This window comes from Leptodactylus fuscus, chromosome 10 (genome assembly GCF_031893055.1).
Source record: "Leptodactylus fuscus isolate aLepFus1 chromosome 10, aLepFus1.hap2, whole genome shotgun sequence".
Lineage (NCBI taxonomy): Eukaryota > Metazoa > Chordata > Amphibia > Anura > Leptodactylidae > Leptodactylus > Leptodactylus fuscus.
This window is the reverse complement of record NC_134274.1, coordinates 49,153,747-49,179,094: the sequence shown is the minus strand read 5'-3', so window position 1 is coordinate 49,179,094 and position 25,348 is coordinate 49,153,747. Positions and strand designations below refer to the sequence as shown.

General features: G+C 43.8%; 1 protein-coding gene across 2 annotated transcripts in view; it reads right to left on the bottom strand.

Annotated features, from left to right (window-relative positions):
* Positions 1-25,348, bottom strand: part of BMPR1A (bone morphogenetic protein receptor type 1A) — a 62,505-nt gene that overhangs the window by 6,088 nt on the left and 31,069 nt on the right. The window contains exons 3-9 of one of the 2 annotated variants that reach the window (XM_075258440.1): positions 18,638-18,790; positions 3,983-4,145; positions 3,284-3,386; positions 2,735-2,834; positions 1,451-1,553; positions 1,229-1,367; positions 377-569 (exon numbers count right to left, since the gene is read on the bottom strand). In XM_075258440.1, coding sequence (XP_075114541.1) covers positions 377-569; positions 1,229-1,367; positions 1,451-1,553; positions 2,735-2,834; positions 3,284-3,386; positions 3,983-4,145; positions 18,638-18,704 — 868 coding nt within the window. In that variant the 5' untranslated portion in view covers positions 18,705-18,790. The remainder of the gene's footprint in view (positions 1-376; positions 570-1,228; positions 1,368-1,450; positions 1,554-2,734; positions 2,835-3,283; positions 3,387-3,982; positions 4,146-18,637; positions 18,791-25,348) is intronic. The other variant, XM_075258441.1, reaches the window with a different exon arrangement.

The window sequence follows — 25,348 nt, the reverse complement described above, 5'->3', positions numbered from 1 at the left end:
GGACCTTCCCCCGCCAAATGGAATACCAAACGCAACTTCAAGCAGTGTGCCAGTGAAAGCACACGGACCCCATAGACTATAATGGGGTCCATGTGCTTGCCGCCAGATCTCCGCAGGGATCATGCGGACAGGAAAGTAGTTCACAATCTACTTTCTTGCCCGCATAATTTGTGCGGACAGCAAGCACATGGACCCCATTATAGTCTATGGGGTTCGTGTGCTATTACTGGCACCGCGCTTGTAGTTGCATTCGGTATTCCGTTCGGGGGTGTTCTCATGCGGACTCCCCGAACGGAATACCAACACAGATGTAAATGAAGGGTAAGCCAATACCACAAGCATTATGACTACATAGGAAGGAGTGGATTCTACTTACCTAATATATTCTCATGCCGCATTAACACAGTCTGGTAGATTTCAGTCTCCCGGAACCAGCTGGCTTCCTCAGCTGTGAAGAATACCTTCACGGCCACCTTTTCCCCTCTCCACTTTCCCATCCAAACCTCTCCATATCTTCCCTTTCCTATCTGTCGCACCATCTGAATCTGCTTTGCAATTGTTCTCTGGACCTGCAAGGACAAGAAACTTATTACACCTAGTGACAGACTGCCGGGGTGCTGCCATTTACCTCTGAAGCTGGCCAGGTAACTTTTCCCATTTGGATATAACAAACAAAGCAAATGTGAATATTCTTCCATAAGGGAATTGATTCCAGGAAAATTTTAGGGTATGCCCATCCTGGACTGTTACATTGTGGATTTAGCACAGCAGTCAGTGTAAAAACCACATAGGCAAAAATCACACTAAAAAAGCAGAGTTTTTTTATGCAGAATACACAACATAACTGCTGACGATTTCACCATAGGCACTGCAAAAGGTGAAATCCCACAACATAAAAGGTCTTTAGCTTGCACACTGGTCGCTTTGCCCTGCACTCTGCTGGTACTCTATTATACGGTGGATTTTCTGTGCACACTTCCATGGGAGAAAAACCTGCGAGCAAATGTGTGAATACCCTTAACCCTTGAGTACTATCATGGTGTTGATCATACACCACTACCATAGACATTTCATTATGATAGACACCATCATAGTACTTAAGGGTTAACCTGTAAAATGGAACTGTGTAGAGCACCATACTACACATACATCCTCGTGTGTATGAGGTCTTAAAGAAAGATAAGGTGTCAGTAGAAAGTTTATTTCAGTGATTTTACTGCTGATTTACCAAGAGTGGAAGCCCCGAGCCGCTGCCAGAACTCTGCGACAGGTCGATGAGAGCCTTCAATGACTCTCCAGCCGGTATAAAGGCCTCGTCTTGTTCCAGATCTCTATCGTACAGCATTCTCTGGGTCGCCAGCTTGTGCCTACAAAATAGAAAATGTCTATGTATCACGTGGAAAATCACAATATGCAGTGCTTAAATAATAAAGTCATGCTAAGATCTTACTTGTACATGCAGGAGATGAAGACGAAGACCACCAAGATTAACGAGCAGACCACAATGGATATTATCAGTGCGATGACATGGACACTTCGGCCAAAGATTCCTTCTGGAAAGATTTACTACGTTATTCAGGGCTATGGGAAACAGGTAAGACATTTTCCGTTCCCCCTAGGGCTAGGTTCACACCTGCGCCTAATCTCCGCTCGGGGATTCTGAGCAGGACTTCTCTCTCACCATTTTTCCACCCGAAACCCGGTGGACTCCATTATAGTCTACGGGGTCCACGGGTCTCTGAGGGTAACCACTTTTTTTAAGAGGAATAGGTTTCCATTCAGGGGTCCCCAAGTGGGCAACCCCAAATGGAAACCCGAATGCAGGTGTGTACCTAGCGTGACATTGTCAGTTCAAGTATTTTTCATTGTAATATGTTTTAGAGACATGCACAAAGTGTGAACTGTTGCTAACTCAAAACTATTAAGTTTATATTTAAAAAAAAAAAAAAAAAAAAAAAAAAAAAAAAAAAAGTCAGACAGACTGTGGGGAGAATTTATGAAGACATTTTCTCTGCCTGTCTTAATTCACGTCCCTTGATGTGTCTGAATTATTAAGAGACTCTGACATCAGTCAGGAATTCACGTCAGTGTTCGGTCTAGAGCCTTATCTATCTGTCAAATGTAAAATGTTCCCACATCCAGCATTTACTGTGTGAACACGATCAGCAGACAATAAGCAATTGGCTGATCACGTCTTTTATGAAGGCTAAAAAGTCATTGTAAACAGGGCTTGTGCTGCTAAGGACATAACTATATAAGGGACGAACAACCATAGTAATGGCAGTCCGCATACAGGTATATGCATTGTGCCGGGTCATTGTGACTGACCACTAATAGATCTGTTATATCACTGCTTTTTCTGGACAATAAGGGTAAGTTCACACAGAGTTTTTCAGTCCGGCTTTTGAGGCTGTACCCGTTTCTTCTGGCTCCCGGAAAAAAGCAGCGAGTTGCTCATTCATCAGGCCGATTCACCTCGCGATTCAGCCTGAAGACACTCCCTCCTCCGGACTAGGCCTATTCATTTGGGAGCAGAGTGCGCGGCTGGATGATGATGCAGTGCACCGGCTTTCAGTCGCGGCTAACCAGTTTTTGGATCAGAACCTGAGGCGGCCACGAATCAGGTTCTGATCCCAAAAACTCAGTGTGAACTTACCCTAAGCTCTATCTGGACTCTATTGGCTTTAGACAGTGAATTAGAAGATAAAGTATCTCGCTCCCGGCTATAAATTACCTGGTCTCCCATCCGGAGGTAAAGTTGGTGACAAATGTTTATTACAGAAGTCAGTCCGACAGCACTCAATAGTTCTTCGTATCTGGGCTTTGGGCGAATCCTAGATTGTAAAGAAGACACAAGATCATTAACTAACACAACCTGGACATGTGACAAATATGGTAACAGAGAAACTCTAGATCTTATCTAAAGTGACCTTTGTTGCCCATACTGCTCCATATAAACCAGAGGGGACCTACTGTGCTGCAGGCAGCTTGCTTTTTCCTGGCAAGGATATACACATTTCTAGACTATATTACCGTGTTTATTTCAGGAACTGTTGTCTGACCATACCCACTAGCAGCGCTACCTGCCCTAGTATACAGATGGCGCCCACCGTGTATGGAGAGGGCTCCATTCCTGAGCCTTCTATGTACGTCCCCGTGACATCATAAAGTAATAATACATTGTAATCCATTAAGGAGTTAAACCTTTAAAGGCATTCAACGTGCCGAGACTTTGTAAAGGTGTGCCGTCATCCACTGAGCCATCGCTTCTCTAAAACATTACCTTGCACTGAAAATCTGAGCCTTCCAGCTTCATGCAGCCCGAGGTCATTGAGATCTCTCCATGTTCATCCTCTTCGATTATAGCAAAGCAATGTCCATTTGTACTGCAAGACAGAAGTGAAGGGTTTCGTCACATATTGTTAAACCACAGAAGCAATGGCATCTCTTACTAGACTTGACTGTCCTTTTTATACACAGAATATGATATGGAGAAATGTAAAACACAATTATAAAATATTCCAGCAACTCATAAGCCAGTTTTTTTGGTTTGTTTTTTTTTCCCCAGTATCTATAATGCCACATTCTAAGCCCTAATCTGTTCTAGGATCGACAGTGCGAAGGATGTCTCAATAGAATTAGAGTGCATAACCATTACTCAACACTAGATGGCAGCATACCCTTACATTCCATATAGTCACAGTACGGAAGAATTCAGACTATTCCGTTCTGACTCCAGGGCTTTGTAATAAATTTTTCACACGTCACAGTCTGAATTTCTACTAGGCATTGCTGACACCACCATAGTATCTAAATTTACAGGAAAGGTGCAGGAACCAGTTATGAAACTTAAGGCTATACGGACACTTGGCTGGTACTGTGTTATGCGATCAGCCATATACAAATATATACATACACTACAAGCTTAGGCCGTGCTCTGTGCCTCAGACATGAAGGATACTGGGAGTTGTTCCCCACTTACATGCAGGTACTATTTGTGACATCTTCTGGGCAATATCCATGGCAATAGCAGTTTAAGAAAGGTAAAGTGTCCTCAGGAGCCACCGTCACCCCATTCTCTTGCTTCTTAGGGTCAGAAATCGATTTCATTCCAGTTCTGTGTGGCAAAATGTCGAAGTTTTGACCTACGGAAAAAGAGAAAAACAGAAAAGTCCTTTAGTAACTGCAGCACATATATTTCTGTTACTATCACTAACATGGATGACACGTCTTTTATGATGACAAAGCACATACAGGGGGGGATTTATTAAGACTGGCATTACCTATGCCAGTCTTAAAGTATGCCCCAATTGGCACAAGATTTGCTTAAAGGGGGTGTCCTGTTATGGATCGTATCCCCTTATACACAGGACCTAAAATGGGATTTTGTGGAATGGTGCCAGCGGAAAAACAAGGAGATGGTGGTGGACTTCAGTAAGTGGAGAAGTGATCCAAAACTGGTGGACCTCCAGGGAACAGGTACTGAGATAGTCAAGACCTCTAAGTACCTGGGTGTGCTCCTCAATAATAACCTGGACTGGGCTGATCACCTGGATCCACTGCACAGAAAGGGCCACAGCAGGCTCTACTGAGGACCTTTGGAGTCCAAGGGCCACTTCTTAGGGCCTTTTTCAACTCTATGGTTGCTTCAGCCATCTTCGTTGGAGTGGCCTGCTGAGGGAGTAGAATACCAACCAGTGATAGGAATAGACTTGACAGGCTGGTTAGAAGGGCCAGCTCTGGGGAGCCCCCTGGACCCAGTACAGGTGGTGGGTGACACAAGGATTCTGTCCGTGGTGAGCTCCATGCTGGAGAACAACTCCCATCCCATGTATGAGACTGATAGCACTGGGCAATACTGACAGTGACCGACTGCTTCACCCCAAGTGTGAGAAGGAGCGCTGTCAGAGATCCTTCCTCCCAACCATGGAGGAAGGACCTCTTATAGATAGATCACTCCGCACAGAGAACTAAATGATCCTGAAGTCTTTCTTTTCTCTTACTTGCTATGACTCCTAGTATCTTTTCTATCTGCTATGAGCTTGTATGTCTTCTTTCTGTAATATATTACTGTATTATCCATGCTGCTGTAACACACTGAATTTCCCCATCTTATTTGATTCTTCCCCCTGTATCGGCCTGTGTGATCACGAATCCCATGTCCACTGTGCAGTAAAAACTGCGCTGCGGACATGCTGCAATTTCAAAACTGGTGCGGTTTTGGAAATCGCAGCATATCAATTATACCTACGGAAATGCCGAAAGTGAACTTTCTGTCTAAAGCGCTGAGGGATGCGTTGCTGCCACGGTTTTTCCCACAGCACTTTTTTGCTGCAGAATGTCCCGTGGGGCCTTAACCTTCATTTTTTTAATTTTTTTTTTTTTTTTTTTAGTGTAAAATGATCCTCATGTAATTATGATTCCAATGCTGTTTGACATGGCAGTCTTTTTTATGTTGCTGATGTTCTGGATTTTGCATTTTATTTTTGTACCTTTTTAAAATAGGCGCAAGTTATAAATACGGTGAGAAAAGAAAATCCATTTTGGCCACGGCCCTTTCCTTACCAGAAAGCAAAACTGGTAATGAAAAAAGGCACAAATAAAGCACAACGAACAAACAAGCCCCCCAAAAGGTGCAAAATGCTTAATAAATCTGCCCCATTAAGTCTAATATAGCCGTTACGGTGGGCCAACGCGAGGTTACACAAGTCAATTGAAAACTCTTTGCTGGGTGTACATGAATATGATTGTTTGTCCCCATACAGGTTGCATATGGACAACACATGACCGGCCAATTTTTTTGACCCATATAAAATATGTGATCAGCTGATAGGAAAAAAAAAACACAACTGATTGTCGCCTTGTCTACGCCAGACAGGTGAATCAGAGAATGGGCCTTTAGTCCTGGGCGGTCTACTAGTAAAAACGTGTCCAAATGAGACCTTAAAATAATGTCCAGACTATTTATGTCTTTACAGGAAAAGTAGAATTACCAGACTCACAGACTGTTTCTTTAAGAGAAAAAAAAAAAAGGTCTTATGTTTAAAGTAACCAACATTAGAAAGTATTAATGTAACACGACCATAAGCAAAAGTGTAAAGAGATCCAAATCCTCTGGCAGCCGGACAAGGACAAGCAGACAGGTTTTCCAGACGTCCCCAAAAAACTCATTTAAATACTCCTTTTTCCTGCTGCAAGCATTTCTCATTTGGCCATGAAGAGAACATAGCATTGAGCCCTGGGCGGCCGACCCTGTGCCAGAATCGAGGCATTCCAGGGGGAGGGAGCCGCGGCCGGCCAGCGGTGTACTATAAACACCCTCCTGACCACATCCATAGAATAGCACATCACATCCACGCCTCAGACATTAGTGCTGTGACATCGCCAGACACATCGAAAATAAACTACAATCTGCTACAAATGTTGGAACTTACTAAGGCGGAAGACGGTCATCTCGCTCAGTGTCAGGAGGTCAGCCTAAAGCTATTCCTATGGGATACACACATTCCTATTATTCAGGAACAGAGGTCACCAAATCTACCATACTGGCTATTAAAATAGTTCATTTATTAGTAATTTACTAAAAATAAATAATACATAAAAATGTGAGTCAGATCTCTGTAGGCTGTCGCAGATTCTGCCTGAAATCGCCAGATGAAGTCTTCCACCCATAGCTTTCAGTTTAGAAACAATAGCCTCATTATATTCAGGTGCTGCTATTAGTTTGTAAAAAGACCCCCCCCCTTCCCCGTTTTTGTTAATTATCGTGGAAATTGATATGCAAATGAGCTCGATTGTGTACGGTGGGCGTTCCATGCACCCCTTAGCGTCATACCTTCTGGACACCCACGGCTGCCTCCAAGCCCTCCTCCTCCTGCTTATTCACCGCCTCCATCTTTGGCGGTTTCTATTGAAATCACGCATGTGCGCAGTAGCGCTCCCACCAGCGCATGCTCCAGCGCCAGCTCGCAATGTTCTCTATGGGAAAATGGCGCATGTGCATGTTTTCAATAGAAACCGCTGACGATGGAGGCGGTGAATAAGTCTGAAGAGGAGGGCTTGGAGGCAGCGGTGGGCGTCCAGAAGCTATGACGCTAAGGGGTGCACGGAACGCCCACCGTGCACAATCAAGCTCATTTGCATATCGATTTCCACAGTAACAAAAAAATGGGGGGGTGTCTTTTTTACAAACTAATAGCAACACCTGAATAGCCTTTTTAAAGGGTATTCAGCCATATCTTTAGCTCATAACATGTAAATCTAGTGATAGAGCCCCTTTAATATACATATTCAGCCAGGGATCTGTCTGACTGCCAGTATGGGGAAGAAAAGATTTTTATTTATTTTTTCCTTTTGGGTGAACTGGGTCTGCACATTATAATATGTCAGGATACCTCTGGATCATAAGCATGATGGCTGAACTTGATGGACCTAGGTCTTATTTTTAACCCACTAACTATGCTACCATATATACTATATATGTGCCTGCTCCCAAAAATCCACCTTTAGGCTGAGGCCCCACGTTGCAGAAACGCAGCTTCTTTCGTTGCAAGAATGGCTACAAAAGGAATGGGACATATATAGAAAGTTCTTATACTTCTGCCCTTTTCTCAGTCCACTCCTGGCTTTGGCTCACAAAAACGTAACAAATTCTGCCAAAAAAAAGCTGCGTTTCCGTAATGTGGGGCCTCAGCCTTAAAGGGAAAGGGTTGTCAGGAAATGATAATCCCATACACAATAACTGCTCCATCTGCACAGCATTCTGGATTTCAATAATCCAGATTCCTGGATTTCAATGTCTATAGAAGACAATATGGGTTCATAAGGGATATAACGGGGACATAATGAGAAATGGCATATATATATATATCCTATTAATATTATAAATGTGAAAGTTTGTGAGTTTGGATGTTTGTGGGTTTGTGTGTTCGGATGTTTGTTAGTCAATCACGCAAAACCCGCTCGAGCGATTTGGCTGAAATTTTCCACAAACATAGTTAATACACCCCATTGCGCAATAGGCTACTTTTTGTCACAATAGCGCACATACGTTTTTCCCAGGACCCCCACAAACCCCAAACTCACATCACCATCTCTGCAATCTCACACACTTTGGGCCATAGCAAGCCACAAAATTCATATTGCCCTCTGCAGCCTCGCCCCTAACCCCACACAATCTCATATACATATGAAGAGCTCAACGGAAAAATGGCCTAAGTCCAAAAATCAATATTGTGAGAAAAACGAAATTTAAAGTTTTAGCCTAAAGCAAACGGGCATTATTGTGGAATATATCTATCCAATGTAATCAGCTAATGAACACCGTTAATCCTAATCATAAATTGTATTATTTATTAAAAAAAATTGCAGCTTCATGTATAAATATTATTTATTTAATATTATTAATTAATTACTACTATTATTAAACGATGAAGAATAATAATTACCTGCCTCCCTTTTCGGCGCTAAATATGTGCAAAAGTCGATTTAGAGCCTTTTAAACAATAAGACAAAGTTTTTACACTAATATAAACAACAGACCGGAAGTCACGATTTCAATGAAAAAATGACCAACGAGAGTGAAGTAAGTAAGTTTGTATTGGAGTTAGGCCATTATTCCATTGAATGTAAATTCTTCTGCATTGAAATATATGGACTTAGGTCATTAATCCTAGGTACCTTGTAAACCCAATGCATAGAACGAGGTACAAAGAAGCTTTCTAGGTAATAATTTGAAATATGACAAAATGTGGACTTAGGCCATTTTTCCGTTGAGCTCTTCATATACTTTACCACTTTGCCCCTCACCTTAACGATACTCCAGGAGATTCTCTTTAACGCTCCGGAGCAGCCATGTTTGCCAACCCCCACCGCTCTGACAATCCGCGACACCGCCCACCCATGTCAATACCCCTAGGCGGTCTAATAAATGCAAAAAAAAAAAGTTTAAAAAAAGTAAAAAAAAAAAATATTAAAAACAAAAAAAAAAGGATTAAAAATGCAAATCACCCCCCTTTCCCTAGAACACATATAAAAGTAGTTAAAAACTATGAAACACATACATGTTAGGTATCCCCGCATCCAAAATCGCCCGCTCTACAAAGCTATACAAATATTTTTCCTATTCGGTAAACGCCGTAGCGGGAAAAATGGTCAAAAGTGCCAAACCGCCGTTTTTTCACTGTTTTGATTCTGATAAAAATTTGAATAAAAAGTGATCAAAGCAATAACATTTCCCGAAAATGGTAGAACTACAAAGTACACCCAGTCCCGCAAAAAAAGACGCCATATACATCCCCGTATAAAAAAGTTACGGCTGTCGGAATATGGCGACTTTTCAAAAAAAAAATTTTTAACAGTTTTGGATTTGTTTTTAAGGGGTCAAAATGTATCTAAAACCATATAAATTTGGTATCCCCGGAATCGGAATGAAACACAGAATACAGGGGACATGTCATTTTGGTTGCACAGTGAACGCCGTAAAACCAAAGCCTGTAACAGAGTCGCAGAAATGCATTTTTTCTTGAAATCCACCCCATTTTGAATTTTTTCCCTGCTTCCCAGTACATTATATATAGAATAATTAATGGTGTCATCATGAAGAAAAATTTGTCCCGCAAAAATTAAGACCTCATATGGCTCTGGGAGCGGAGAAATAAAAAAGTTATGGGGTTTAGAAGGAGGGGAGTCAAAAATGAAAATCAAAAAATGCCATTGGCGGGAAAGGGTTAACTTCAAATACTTCTGTCCCAAAGTCACTATGTAAAGTTTCTCACAACACCGTATATATAGCAGCTCAAATACAAAGTAACTTCAACACAAAAGTCTCTCGTATTCTCTGAATTACAGCAAAAACAAGATACAAAGTTACATTTCATATCCCATACCTTATACACAGTACGAAAACCTTACCCACGCCTGTATATACCCACTGCAACAATCACCGCAGACGAAGTCGCGGGTACCAGCTAGTGTATATATATATATATATATATATATATTATATATATATATATATATATATATATATATATATATACACACATATATATATATATATATATATATATATATATATATATATATACACATATATATATATATATATATATATATATATATATATATATATATATATATATATATACCCCCAATAGAGGTACTCAGCTTGTTCCCTTAAGATTCCCTAGATCTGTTGTGAAAGGATCTTGCTCGGGTGCATGAACATTTTTTGTATATTGAAGACAAGAAAAGCCAATGCAATGAATAAATAAATATAAGTTTGGCGTCAATCGGCCATCACTAGAAATGTTCTCTAGCGAACGCTGGCCATGATCCTTCCTAAGGATATGAAAGGCTGCATAACCTGCCACTGGAGACAAATTATCCGCTCATGGCTAGACAACATATAGACAAGCAGAACGCCGCACAAATACAGATCAATACGCCTTAGGACACGAAGACAGAGCCTTCACTTCAGGACAAAGAAATACACACTTAGCCGTGTTAATGACCTTCTATGAAATCATGGCCAGCTAGTCATTCACACGTCCTAGGGAAAACCACACATGCCTTCCCCTGATGAAGAACAACAAGCAGTGACAAGCATTGAACTGACCGCTATTCCTCCCGCTCCACATACACATGGACACTCAAGGCAGAATCCAACAGGTGAAACCTCTCTTCTCCAACATGCACCCTTGGATGCCAGGTATGACAGTACTGTAACGTGTATGGCCAGGCCAAGCTCTCCTTACACAAAGCCGAGCTGGTATACATCAACATTGTGTGCTCAACTGTATAGGGGAGTGTGGCCATCACAAAAGTGTGCATGTACCGGGTCCGTGGTAAAATGGCCCATGGATGCCCACGGCCATATGAGACCCTGCTAGTGCCATATGTGAGGATATGCCCATAGGCCTAATATATTCATCCTACAAGTATACAGAAGCCACCCTTACTGGATTAGTAGGATTTAGTAATACAGACTTTCCAATAGAAGGAAATGCAATTAATAAGGTGACGAAAAGATGAAAGCGAATTGGCGTGTTTGAGTTAAAAGAAGAATACAAGCAGCGCGAGCGCGTGGCAAGGAATTCTTGAGAACACAGCACACAACTTGTCTCCACATGTTTTTCCCCCCCTTGTTTTATTGCCGGAGCAGTCACAAAGGAGTCTGAGGTCTGGCAGTGTGCTCTGAATCAGCCTTTTCTCCAGCACTTGCTTTATTTCCTTTCTTGTTGTTTTCTTAAGTAAGGGACTTTATCCAGGGCCGCCCCCACTCCCTACTTCTAAGCTTGGTATGGAGACCATGAAGGTCCTCAGAGGGCAAGCGTTAATGGCCTCCCATAATCTGCTGTCATTGTGCATCGCTGCTCCATTCTGGTGGCAACATCTTCAGTAGTGATGAGCGAGTAGTATTCGATCGAATACCTCGCAATGTGTGTAATCGGCTGAACCCCAAGGGGTTAAACACTTTGAATATTCAATGCATTTAACCCCTTGGTGTTCGGCCGATTACACGCATACCTATGTCGGCGAGGTATTCGATCGAATACTACTCGCTCATCATTAATCTTCAGAGACTATTAAGCTGCCCAAGGCGGGTGGCTATATGGGTACAAAACCACAAACTTATATTAAAAAGACATATTTCTACGTTGTGGGAGCAGAAATTGAGAGGCGTACCATAAAACCATGCAGCAATATCTGCAGGCACACTATACACCCTGGATCTCTAGTGTGAACAAGGTGCTCTAGTTAGTCGGTTTTATTGCACACATTCCTCAGTCACCAAAAATGTCTGCCCGCTGTGACCAGACAGGAAAGTGTGCATTCTATTATTGCATTACCAGGTACAGCCACAAGCACATGTATGGATGTGTACCCCAAAAACTATGTTTCAGGGAGCGCTGCTTCCCTTCATTGTCTCTTATACTAGTTTTACATTAGCGTCGGTTGTTTGTTGTTCTGGTCTGTCGAAGGATCAGAACAATGGACAGCCAGATTGCTGAAACAGAGGCTACAAGACAGAGGCTGATGGTTCCCTTTGACTGTAATGGGATTGAAGAAAGTTGTATTCTATTCTATATAAAGAGGTGAAAGAAAATAAGCAAATACAATCAAATGCTTAGTAAGAAGCAGTAACAATGTGGTTACAATTGTCATGTTGGGACAATAAAGCCCCGTTCACATGGGGAGCGGAAGGGCGGATTTTGGCACCGAGAGTGACGCGGGGAGCCGCATCACTCTCGGGCCAAAATCTGACTGTCATGGGTTTTCCCTCCGGAGAAGTCTCAAATGAATGGGCTGACGCCGGAGGTTGCTGCCGCGAGGTGGAATCCGCCTGAAGAAAGGGCAGCTCGCTTCTTTTTTCTGCTAGCAGCAACTTGCCGCTAGTGGAAAAAAGATCACGAGTGGTCTCCATAGACCACCATTGTGAGGGCGGGGATTATGACGTGGATTACACACCATAATCTGGCCCCTCTGTGCCTTTGTGAAAGGGCCCTTATGATAGAACTGTTAACTTGCTGACTGAGTTGCAGACGTAAGGATTATATGGCATGAATGATGGATGATTTTTTTTTTTTTTATTTGTTAGTGGAAATTCCAGGTCATTCTGGGTTTAGGAGTCCAGTGAGTGATCCTATTCTTGGTACAACTGTGCATACACACACACACAGCGGTCAGTTAGGTACGACTTCCCACTAGACTACCAATCCCAGAATGTGCAGGAATTTCATTGAATGCCTTTCATAAACATGGCGCCTGCAGCGATGTGACAGGTTCCTCCCAAACATGTTGAGAAATCAAGGAGGTGACCCTATCTGTGATCGACAACCAGATCATCTCAGGCTGGATTCACATAAATTACTAGCTTTTTCGTAAATTAGAAGATCTTTGCTGCATCTGGCTGACCATGGGTGTCCGGAAAATAAAGAGTTGAAGTCTGAGATGATGTTTTGGTCTACTGACTCCATAGCTCAAAATGGAACCCAGAAACTTGGATTTTTACCATGTTAAAGTTATACTCTGATTGTTTTCTGGGGTCATGTGACGGAATCCGATACAATTAATAAAACGCGTCTGGCCTACAATATCGCCTGGACAGGTACAATTCCTATAATTAACTCATCCATTATCACCCGTAGGTAAGATCTAATGAAAGCCATGTGGTTGCGAGTCTGCACAAACCTCTGCTTTGACAAGCGTATCGGTATGGTGCCATGTTCTCCTAGTAGAATACACATCTCGGGGGCAGCAACAAATTACGAGTGTGAGTTTACAAGGGCTTTCAGCCTTGGAGGAGGAGGAGGAGTGTGTGCGTGAAACTAATGGTTTTCTTCTGTGTGTCACAGGTGAAGTACAAGACTAAGTCAATAAACCCCATTCTAACTCTGAACAAGTGTGCATTTATGTTTGTCAAGGTGATAAAGTGAACTTTCCTTTGGGTCTGATTTGCTTGGCGCCATTGGAGAGAACACTTTATTTTCTTAGTATAAGCTAGAAATGAGACACTGCTGGACCCCTTCACCAGATGCCATTGAAAACATAGGACTGGCAAAGAGACAGAATTGAGAACCAAAAGACATCCCGAAAAACATTGCTTTGGATGGGCAGAACTCAGTGGCATTTTTGACGGAAATTAGGATGTAACGTAGCCGTAATCCAAACTAAAGCTGGCCGTACATGGCCTTAGGAAGAGCAACCTGAAAAGTGTGTTTCTCTGAACAACTATTTAGTGCAAGACATCAATAGAGGTCTCATAAATCTCCTCCTTGTCTACACCTCTACTATAGACACAAAGTTTCTCCGAAAATAAGACAGGGTTTTCTCTATTTTTTTTTATACTCCGAAAAAAGGGCTAGGGCTTATTTTCGAAAGAGGCCTTATTTTTCAGGCATCGGAGTGAATCAGAATCTTTTCCGATTTCCTCTGGACAAATCTTGTAAAGTGGTAGGGTTAGTAACCCTAACCTACATACACAATTGACGGTGCAGGGTCAGCTTTTTCTCTCTCTAAACACTTTGGCAGTGGCCCCATGCCCTCTCTATCGCCTCTCTTTTACACTAAGGCCTAGTTCACACGGGCACAGAATAGAGTATTTTGGTCTTGATTTTGACGCGTCAAAATCGGGATGAAAACACGCCTGCCGCGACTGTCAGTCGCGGTTTCCCGCTCCGAAGTAGGCCCAAAATGAATGGGCCTAGCCCAGAGGGTACTTCCATGAGGCGGACGTCGCGGCTTAATGAGCCATGGAATCCCACTGATTAAAGGGCGGAAAAAAGATCGCTAGCAGTCTCCATAGACCACCATTGTGAGGGGGCGGATTATGACGTGGATTCTGTGCCAAAATCCACCCCCTCTGTCCCCGTGTGAACGAGCCCTAAGGGGGAAGGGGGAGAAGGGGGTGCTGTAGTGGAGTGGCTGCATCTCTGGGAGTGAGGAGGGGTGACACCTGCCATCTGGTCACGTAGGTAGTCAAGTCACAAGCGTAGTTAGAAGCCTGGAGGCAGCACTCAAATAGCACTCCAAACTGGGGAGGCAGGAGGCGAAACTCTGGAGTGGGATTTGGGAATGGGTGAGTAGATTTTTTTTTCTTCCCCTTCTCGATCAGTATGACTTTTAGAGTGTAGTAGAAAACACAGGGAGAACATACAAATTCCTTGCGCTAGGCAGGATTTGAACCCAGGACTCCAGCGCTGCAAGGCTGTACTGCTAGCCACAGAGCCACCGTGCTGCTGTCGGTTGCGAGAGCGGGGCACTTCGCCAGGATGGTTGGGAGCTACAGTAAGCCTATTCTCCGTGACATCACATGACATAACGTATCTCTGGAGTATGTGTACAGAAATGTGATGACAATCGAAATACAAAATTACGCCTAATGGTATATTTTTTGAATGTGGGAGACAACCGGAGTAAATGGAGAAATCCCACAAAAGACAGCGAGAATGTACCAACACAGTGACCCATTCTCTATTCAGAGTAGGCAGCCATGTCTGCTATATTATATCATGCATATTATCCCGGTCACGGTGTGCCATTCTGTCGCTGCCTTATGTTTTTGTATTCTGACCATAATATACAAAGTCTTTTCTGTTTTCAGCTCTCATAATTTATCAGAAACTTCACGTTGTGAGATACGGATGGCAGATTTATAGGATGTGCCAATAGTGGCAAAGAAAACGCAAATATTTTACTTCGTTTTATGAGGAAAGAATTTATGATGGGAATTCACACAGCATGTCATTGACTGATGCACTGAACTGTCATGAACTGCAATAACTTCAGGGAAAGCACATGGGAATAGAGGAAACTATCTGCAAGAGGAATCGGCCTCCATGAAGCACACAAAGACTTACTCTTAATAACTGAACTAGATTAAGGCGGAGGCCCCACATGGGCAGATTTTGCAATAGATTTTATCAGTGAATTTAGGACAGGTAAATGTGTCCAAAAAACGGGCAGCTGCGACTTGACACCGGCATTCAGTTGCGCACTCCGCTCCGGATTAGGGCCTAGTCGGGAGGAGGGAGTGTCTTCAGGAGGAATCGTGAGGGGAATCCGCCTAAGGAATGAGCATGTCGCTTCTTTTATTCCGGGAGCCGGAACAAACGAAAAAAAAAAAGAACTAGCCGGCTTCCATTGATTTCAATAGGAGCCATCTTTTTGGTTAGGATTTTGAGGCGAATTCAGGGGAGGGGTGGGGGCAAAGTAGATCCAGCAGGAATTTCTGTTGGGTGACTGCTAGCCATAAATCTGACCTGGATTATAATCTCACTGCATGTAAATGGCCAGGGAAAACATATAACCAAACATACACATACATCTTGAAAAAGTTTTGTAGATCTGATAATTAATTTATTTTTTTATAATTTTCCAGTTGCACAAAAAAACAAACACAACATTTCGGTATTTACCCAAAAAGTGCACAAGTGGAGCATAAATCATTGTGCAAATTTCAAGTGTCATGTTACATTTGACAGCAAAAAAGTAAGTCCCCTCAATATATCCTATTTATTACAACTGTGTATTAGAACCTATGTCAACAGCATAAAGGTCATTCACTAGCTAATAAGAACTTCTGAAGACATCCTGCCAGTTGAATACTTTCTTTACCGACTCTTAGGGTAAGTTCACACAGAGTTTTTTGGTCAGGGTTTTCAGGCTGTGTTGAAATCAATGGGAGCCGCTTAGTGACATGCTCATTCTTCAGGCTGAGTCACCTCGAGATTTGGCCTGTCGACACTCCCTCTCTGGACTAGGACCATTCATTGGGCCTAATCCGGAGCAGAGTGCGTGGCTGGATGCTGGTGCAGTGCATCGGCTTCCAGTCGCGGCTACCCGGTTTTTGGATCGGAACCTGAGGCAGCCTCCGCCTCAGGTTCCCATCCAAAAAACCTCATGTGAATTTACCCTTAACACCACCATACACACACTTCGGTCTCATGTGGATATGTTCTGAATAGGAAAAGGGGCCAAACCTCCTGCCAGGCACCTCTGATAGTGACTTACCTATCTCCACTGAGAACAAAGGATGGGGTATATTATTATTATTATTAATTTATATGTACCATTAATTCCATGGTGATGTACATTATTATATTAATTCCATGGTGATGTATATTATAATAATAGTTTCATGGTGCTTTACATTTGAGAGTTTACATACAGTACACAAAATATACAAATATAATACTAACCAACTGGCACAGTGGGGTAGAGGGCTTACAGTCTATGGGGGAAGGGGGTAGAGACAGAAAGTGAGGGTAGAGACTGTTCAGATGGTGATTTGGTGACAGTAGTGTTATTGCAGGTTGTAGGCCTTCCTGAATAGGGGAGTCTTCAGGGCCTTCTTGAATCCTATGATTGTGGGGTCAGTCTTATGTGTCTTGGTAGTGAGTTCCAGAGTATGGGGAATACACAAGAGAAATCTTGGAGACGGTTCTGTGAAGAGCGGATAAGAGCAGAGCAGAGCAGAGTAGGAGGTCATTGGAGGATTGCAGGTTGCATGTGGGGAGGTAGCAGATTAGGTCAGAGATATATGGAAGGGACAGGTTGTAGATGGCTTTGTCATGACTTCAGTGAATTTGGGGGTGATATGTGGCTGAATCGGGTTGACCCCGCAGGAGGTGAGGTGGGTGGAGAGTTTTTCATCAGTGATGGTGGAGAAACAGGTTAAAGATGAAGAGCGACTTTGAAATAAAAGGCAAAGTCGTCGTCAGCTGAGATAAGTGAAGACTGAGGAGGATGGAGAAGGTAGTTGAGGGTAGTGAATAGCTGGTTGGGGTTGCAGGAAAGGGCAGATATGAGTATGGTGTAGTAGACCTGCTTTGCAGAGGTGAGTGCGTTCTTCAATGTGATTGACATCCAACTACCCAAACCTTGGTTCCCTGATATGTGAAATTAGAGGAAAGTTGGGGCGGCCTGTTGCACATTAGATGGCCAGTTTCACCAAGTGAGGGTTGCCTGTCATTATTGTAAAGTGTATGGCTGGGGGACTGGAGAGAGGATCCACATATGTGATATACTGATACTGTCATATCATTCTATGCCTCTTCCTAGAAACAATGGTCATGCCAGAAAACCATACCAGCTCATGAATCATTTACCGTATTTTCCGGACTATAAGGCGCACATAAAAACCTACGATTTCCTCAGAAATCGTAAGTGCGGCTTATAGTCCGGTGCGGCTTATATATGGATGGAAGCGGCGGCAAAGACTGCGTGCCGCTTCCATACATACATAAAAGGCACCGTAAGGGTGCATTCACACTACCGAACGCCGGCGTGTATCACAGCCGTACACGCCGGAGTTACAGCAGGGCTGCCGGACACTTCCTATTCATTTCTATGGGAGCAGGCATGCGAGCGCTCCCCATAGAAATGAATGGACAGACACTTCCCATTCATTTCTATGGGAGCCGGCATGCGAGCGCTCCCTATAGAAATGAATGGAAAAAAGCAGTCCATTCATTTCTATGGGGAGCGCTTGCATGCCTGCTCCCATAGAAATGAATAGGAAGTGTCCGGCAGCCCTGCTGTCACGCTGAAACAGAACGTGAAACTTACCCAGCGGTGCAGGGCGGGCGGGCATTCAGGCCTCCTCTGCCTCCGATGTGCCGTCCTTCTCCTCCGGCGCTCGCTGATAATGGCCGGGGCGCATGCGCAATATCATAATGCTTCTACTGCGCATGTGCCCTGGCCATTATCAGCTTGCGAGCGCCGGAGGAGGACGGAACATCGGAGGAAGAGGAGGCCTGAATGCCCGCCCACCCTACACCGCTCGGTAAGTTTCACATTCTGTTTCAGGCTTTTATTTTAAAACGGGGTGGGGGGTAGTTTAATCTAACTTTTACGGTTGGGCTCTATCAGCATGATTTTGCTGATAGAGCCCCTCCTCGCCTGCCGAGCGCTTCCAATAGAAGCGGCTGGCACGCGGGGGATTAAGCGGCCGCTGGCAAAGTCTGCCTGCCGCCGCTTTCAATAAGATATAATGCGCACCGGACTGCGGCTTATAGTCCGGTGCGCCTTATATATGAACCGAGACGGACTATAAGGCGCTCATGGGCAATGCGGCTTATAGTCCAGTGCGCCTTATAGTCCGTAAAACACGGTAGTTTTCCAAATAACTCACCTTGACTGTGAACTGCTAATAAAATACATCCGACCAAAGTGGCCATGACACGTTCTACCATTTTCATGGTCTTCAAAGGCTCAACTTCACCAAATCACAGACGAGAGATAAGGAGCTTCGTACGATGTCCTCAATTTTTCTTTGGTAGCGATCCTGGAAATAAAATAAAAAAATTTATTAAAAAAAAAATAAAAATCAAATATTAAGTGCAAATCCACAAGATGATAACCCAAAAGTTGTCTTAAACTGTCCAGTTGCGGTACAGTAGTAGCTCATGGTCCAGTTCTTCCAATGACCTCGCTGGTCTCTACTTCCTGGTCATTTCCTGTGTGTCAAGTGGGACCAATAGAGACCAGCAGGGACCCTGGAGGCATGAGAGTGGTAACAGGAGACTACTGAATACGGAATATCACTGCTCTCTCTGGAGTCCAGTGGGTGGTCCTACACCTATACATAGCATTTCTTGTGTATCTCTTCAATGATAGCTATCAGTCACTGACCACAACTAGCCACTAGAGTGGACCTTTGCCCTATATATAGATTTGCTCTCTCCTTGGTCTATACATGATCCCCACGCGTAGGGCACCAGTTTAAATCTTTTAGCTCTGACAAATTCTGCCACGCTACGGCACAAAACATTGCATCATTTTCCATGTAACTACTGTAATATTCAGACTTTTGATCACCGGGGCTAACCAGACCTCAAAAGAAATTGTGGCACAACTCGCACACCTAAACGGTTAACGCAGACAAAGGAGATTTGTGTTAAGATGAATGGAAAGCAAATTTTTGGCTTTCATTGGCCTCTTGTTTCGGTGAGCTTGACCTGCACGACCCTGTCAGCCTGGCGCTATTCCTGAATGGAATAATTTGTATTTGTTCAAGGATGTGCCTCAATTACTGTTGGTGGCGGCTTCCACCATAAATAACTCAATCTGTCTGTTCATCACAACCTAAGAACTTTGCTTTTTAATTGGGGCTCTGGAGCTATTTAACACACAGGCAAATTAGTGGGGGAGCAAAAAGGATTCCTGTCATGTCCAATTTCCCTGGGTAAGGGGCACGCAGCCTTCGACCTGTGGCCTACTTTTCACACATCTGTGACTTCTCTGTAATGAGGAAACAAAGAGGATTCATCACCACAAGGGAAGGGAGACAGGCTAACAACAGGGGGGACCCATATTAAACACAGAAAAGACGGCAAGACGATCATGTGCTGCAAGATAGGCTGCAGCGTACAATGTACTTGGCACCTGGGATACACAGAGGAGAGGTCCTGAGATCAGGAGGGGGTGACACGCACACAAAAAATCCTGCAGACGTTGCAGAAGATGTGCACAACCCCAAATTTAGCAGATGATTCTTAAGAGGAGCTTATTTTTCTCCCCATTCATTTCATCCCTTATAGAAGTTTACTTATCAAAGGAAGTTAACCACATTCATTGGATGGGGGATAAGTTGGACGTCAGCGACCAGCAGTGGTTGGGCAGCCATGTGTGCAAGAGCTGCCTGATTTCTGCTCCAGTCACAACGGGGTCAAGGGTCCCCTGTTCTCGGGATCACTGATATCCTATGGATAGGAGACAACTTACATGGATGGAAAAATATAACTTCCCTTTAAAGCTAAGGACCCTGGCAAAAAAAAAAGCACGGAGAGAAAAACTGCAGCGGCAACGGATCACGGTTTTTCCAACACTACTCTTCACAGAAGGTCCACAGAGGTTTCTTCCGTGGACTTACCGACTCCATTATACCTATAGGGCGGTGATGGCGAACCTTTTAGTGACCAAACTGCAACCCAAAACCCACTAAATTTTCGCGGAGTGCAAACACGGCAATTTAAACTTAATACTGTGCAGATTCACAATTGCAGACAGTTATGGACCACAACATATATAAAACAAATACTGTGTGATATAAATAGTGAGGGGACCCCAGACAGAATTATATGCCCCCCCCCCCCTACAGTATTATATGCTGCACAGTAGGCCCACCACACAGTATTATATTCTCCACAGTAGCCCCCCAGTGTTATATGCTCCACAGTAGGCCCTCCACAGTATTATACGTTCCATAGTAGCCCTCCACAGGATTATATGCTCCAAAGTGGCACCCACACACAGTATTATATGCTTATAAATACAGTATTATACGCTCCTCAGCACGCTGTCTTCCACACACAGCATTATATGCTCCTCAATACACATCCTCCCCGTCTTATATGCTCCTCAGTATGTATCCCCTCAGTATTATATTATTATATACCCTTTAATACACCCCCCCCCCCCCCCGTATTATAAGCTCTTTGGTATGACCCGCAGTATTATAAACTCTTTAATACCCCCCCAGTATTATATGCCGTTTAGTACGCCCCCCCCAGTATTATATGCTCTCTAATACGACCCCCCAGTATTATATGCTCTTTAATACGCCCCCCCCTCCCTCCCTCCCCCTCAGTATTATATGCTCTTCAGTATCATATACACACATACAGTCAGCCACACTCAGCCAGTCAGTCAGCCACACACTCTCATACCCATGAAGAGCCGCCGGCGTCCACCTCCTTTTCACTACGGGCACTGATGACATCATCGCGCCCGCATCGGGGCAGATGTCAAACTATGCAGTCAGTGTAGGCCACGGTCGCGCGATCCGCTGCCTACACTGACTGTTTTCAGCTGTATGTGCATTTGCACGTACAACTGTACCGGATTCCCCGTTGGTGAGCGATATGGGCGACTGCACGTGTGATGGCATGCTTGCCATAGGTTCGCCATCACTGCTATCGGGAAACTGCTGGTGTTTCCATAGGTATAATTAACATGCCGCGATTTACAAAACCGCAGCAGTTTTGGAAACCACAGCATCTCCGCTGCATGTATTTTTCCACAAAAGGTGGATGGGATTCGCTAGAACTAGGACTTTTTATTTTTGTGGGACAAGTTTTATTTTAGGTGGCACTATCTGAATTCTCTTCTATTATTTCAAGTTATATTTTGTTTTTGCTGGATGGCTTTATACAATGCAATGCGCTAACAGAGCTGTAAGTCTTGCTTGTTCTCAGTTGGCGCTCAGACTCTATGTCGCAAAACTGACCCCACTATGCTCAGTGTAATGAAGGGTCAATCACATGACCCAGAGTCAGCAGCGGCAGAGAGACAAGATTACTGCCCCCCCTCCCCTCCCCCCCCGTAAAAAAATTAAGAATCATCACAATGGGGTACCAGGGTGTATTTTTCCAGATTTGCATATGTGGTGCACGGAGTCACCACCTGTGACCTGTGTCAATGACTTTACCAATACGGCCAAAATGTATGCAACATTCTGAACTGAGGTGCCCTGTATGAATATAACAGCGATTCTTTGGGATTGCAGGAGATAGGCGAGGGATGTAACACCTGGTTACCCCTTTAAGATTTAGTATTTTGCATCAGTATTTATATGCTAAAATCAGGAGGGGGTTCCAAAATATACAGCAGTCTCACAAGAAAATTTCTTCTAATGCCACCATCTTAAAAGGAGCCTGCAACCACTGCGCTACCATACGGGCAGTTCCTACTTCTACCTGCTCCTATCGATTTAATGTTATGTAAATGACAATAAATATCTAGGCATCATTAAAAAAACAAAAAAAAAAAAAACAAACAGATCCATGGCATAAAATGTAGAAGATCCTTAGGCTGAGGCCCCATGTTGCGGAAACGTAACTTCTTTTGTTGCAGATTTTGCTGCGTTTTTTTGAGCCAAACGTAGGAGTGACTACAAAAGGAATGGGAAAGGAATAGGAAGTTCTTCTACTTCTGCCATCTGCTCAATCCACTCCTTACTTTGGCTCAAAAAAACGCAACAAAATCTGCAACAAAAAAAGCTGCGTTTCCACAACGTGGGGCTTCAGGACACAGCCTGCCTACAGGACTTTGGTAGAAAGTGGAGATATTGTAATAATAATCAGAATAATGAAATCTCTATAACAAAGAAGCATTCATGAGAGCCAAATCAAGTTGTCCTGTCCATAGGAGTCTTTACAACATCCTAAATCCTTATCAATCACCGGGAATGTCTTGGAGGAGATAGACTTGTTTACACTCTGAACTGATCGCCCCAGGACAGGAAGCGCTGGTGACAACCAAATCCTCATCATGGGTGTTCATTCACGTCATGCTATGTTTGGCCAAATGTTATCAATGAGAGCAGGGATGGGCAACTTCCCGCACTCCAGAGCGCCCCCTTTCACATAAATATTATTAGAACCTGTTATATGTGTTACTTAAGGAGTTCATTTATCGCATATTCACACTGTCAGGTTTAGGCGCAGTACCCCCTCATCCACTTGCCCGCCCTAGATCAGCATCACCAACAGCAATGCCAACCTACATATCACTAGTTGACAAAAAGAAACAAACACTACTCCTTAAATCTTTCTGGATCTCCATGAGAGAACGCCACATTGCCTAGGCCTGCGCTGTAACGGTTAAAATGTCTTAATACGTAATTCAATGTGCAAAACCGCATTACAATATATATAAAAAGAAAATCAGACTTCCTTTCTCCCACACCGAGTAACCCCTTGTATTTTACAATCCTGGAAAAAAAAAATCTCTACTATTTGAGATTTAGCAGGCGGCGAGATGTTTACTTTTTCTGCGTTTCGTTCTCCCGAGCGCTAGGAAGTCGCGTCATTGTGCATCATCGGAGCAACTTTTTCTGAATTTAACAGCGTTCCTACTCGGACATGACTGCAAAGAGTTGCTTCGTGGAAAGGGTTACACGCACACAAAGAAAATTGAAGCCAGAAGAAAGTGATCCAGGGTCCTGCGTTTCTTGAATTAACATCTGCAGTCTTTCCTCCTGGCCTAGTGCCAGCACACTAAAGAAGCAGAGAAGCAAGGACCCTCCTCTTCCTTGAGCTCCTGCCCCCAAAGGCAGCCTCAGGCGCCCTGTCTGACATGCTTTTCAAGGCGCGCTCAACGACAGGCCAGACATCCTGGCTCCACTTCCATTGTGTGCAGGGGGCTACTCTGCTCCTTATCCAAGGCCTGGATTAGCATAAGAATACCATCCTCCCTTAAATCAGGCAAACCCAAGCCGCAGCCGCCTTCCCCCTTCTCTCCTTTACTACAAGTTTCTCTTCTTGTCGCCCCTTTGGTATAATTTCCCCACAAATCATTTCATCCCGGTCAGACATTATAACACTTTGCAGGCGATGACAGCTCGTCATATAACGCATGCCTATTATTTGAAGCCTTGACTAAGGGACGGCACGTTAGGAAAGCCTCACAGGCGATGCCCCCTTGCCAAATTTCTCACTTCCTGTTGACATTCTTCTATTACGCTCCTTGGAAAAAAAAACAAGAAATAACACCGCAAAGAATCAAGACCCTTTATTTTACTCTAAGAAGAAGCTGAGACTTAACCCCTTACGGGCAGACACAAACTATTAGAGTCTATTTTCTAGATTATTTTGCAGGATGTATATTTATTACCACTAAGATGTACATACTGCACTGCGTAAATCTGTGCTCGCGTCTTCATTTTCTTGTTTCCTTAAATCCCATTGGGGTTAAATCAGTTATAGGAACGACACAAACAGTCCCCGATTGACCCCATTGACTATAGTGGGGGGTTGTCGGGTTCCTGTTTTAGTGTCTGCAACTTTGGATGGGATCTGTAAAGGAGGCTCCTAAGGCCACGTTCACATCTGCGGCAAAGTCTCAAATGGCGACTCAGTCTCAGAGACTGACAAAAATTGAAGAAAAGAGTCCTGCAAGAAGGACATTTTACTCTGCCACTATCAGTTCAGAACAGTGGGAATCCAACGGAGCTTATCATACTTAGGGTGGGTTCACATCTGCGCCCCGGGTCTCCGCTTTCAGGTTTCCGTCTTCTGCCCGAGAAACTGGACAGGACACGGAAACCGGCAGTCAGTTTTCAAACCCATTCATTTGAATGGGTTTGCAAAGTGTCCGCCCGTAAGCGTCATCTGATCTCTCTGCGGTGAAACCGTTTTTTTTTTTTAACCGGACACAAAGTCGAACATGCAGGACTTTGTGTCCGGTTAAAAAAAAAAAAAAAAAACGTTTTGCCGCGGGGAACAGAAGACGCTCATGGGTAGACACTGACTGCCGGGTTTCCATCTCCTGTCAGCAGAAAACAGAAACCCACAAAGCGGAGACCCGGCATAGATGTGAACCCGCCCTTACTGGGGCCTGCTGGGCTCCATGGCTCTGTGTCGTCAGGACCCCCATAGGACACTAATGACAGAGAGCCAGTGCTAACATAGCAAAAGACTATATACATGTCTGTGGGTAAAAACGGGCATCCATGGGACAGTGGACTTGAGTCTATTTGGGCAGTGGTCCCCAACATTTTGTGCAATGAGGCCCATTTTCATTCAAGAATATTCTGTGGCCCAGCAGGGATGATGGAGGGGGGAGAGAAGGTAGTGGATTCACGTATCTAGCCCTAGAAACTAACTTTGGAGCTGATGAAAGACAAACCTTTGTTTATACCTCAAGGGGTATCCTGATAACCATTCACGGTGCATGGTTATGTCCATATGGAATGTATACAATATGGAACACAGCAGCAGTGTGGAAGAAATTTTTACCAAACTTCTACCCTACACTGAAAAAAATCCACATCAAATTTGCTCACAAATCGATCTGCAATGCTATTTGTAGTCATTTCAGTCTATGGTTCGGATCGTACCCT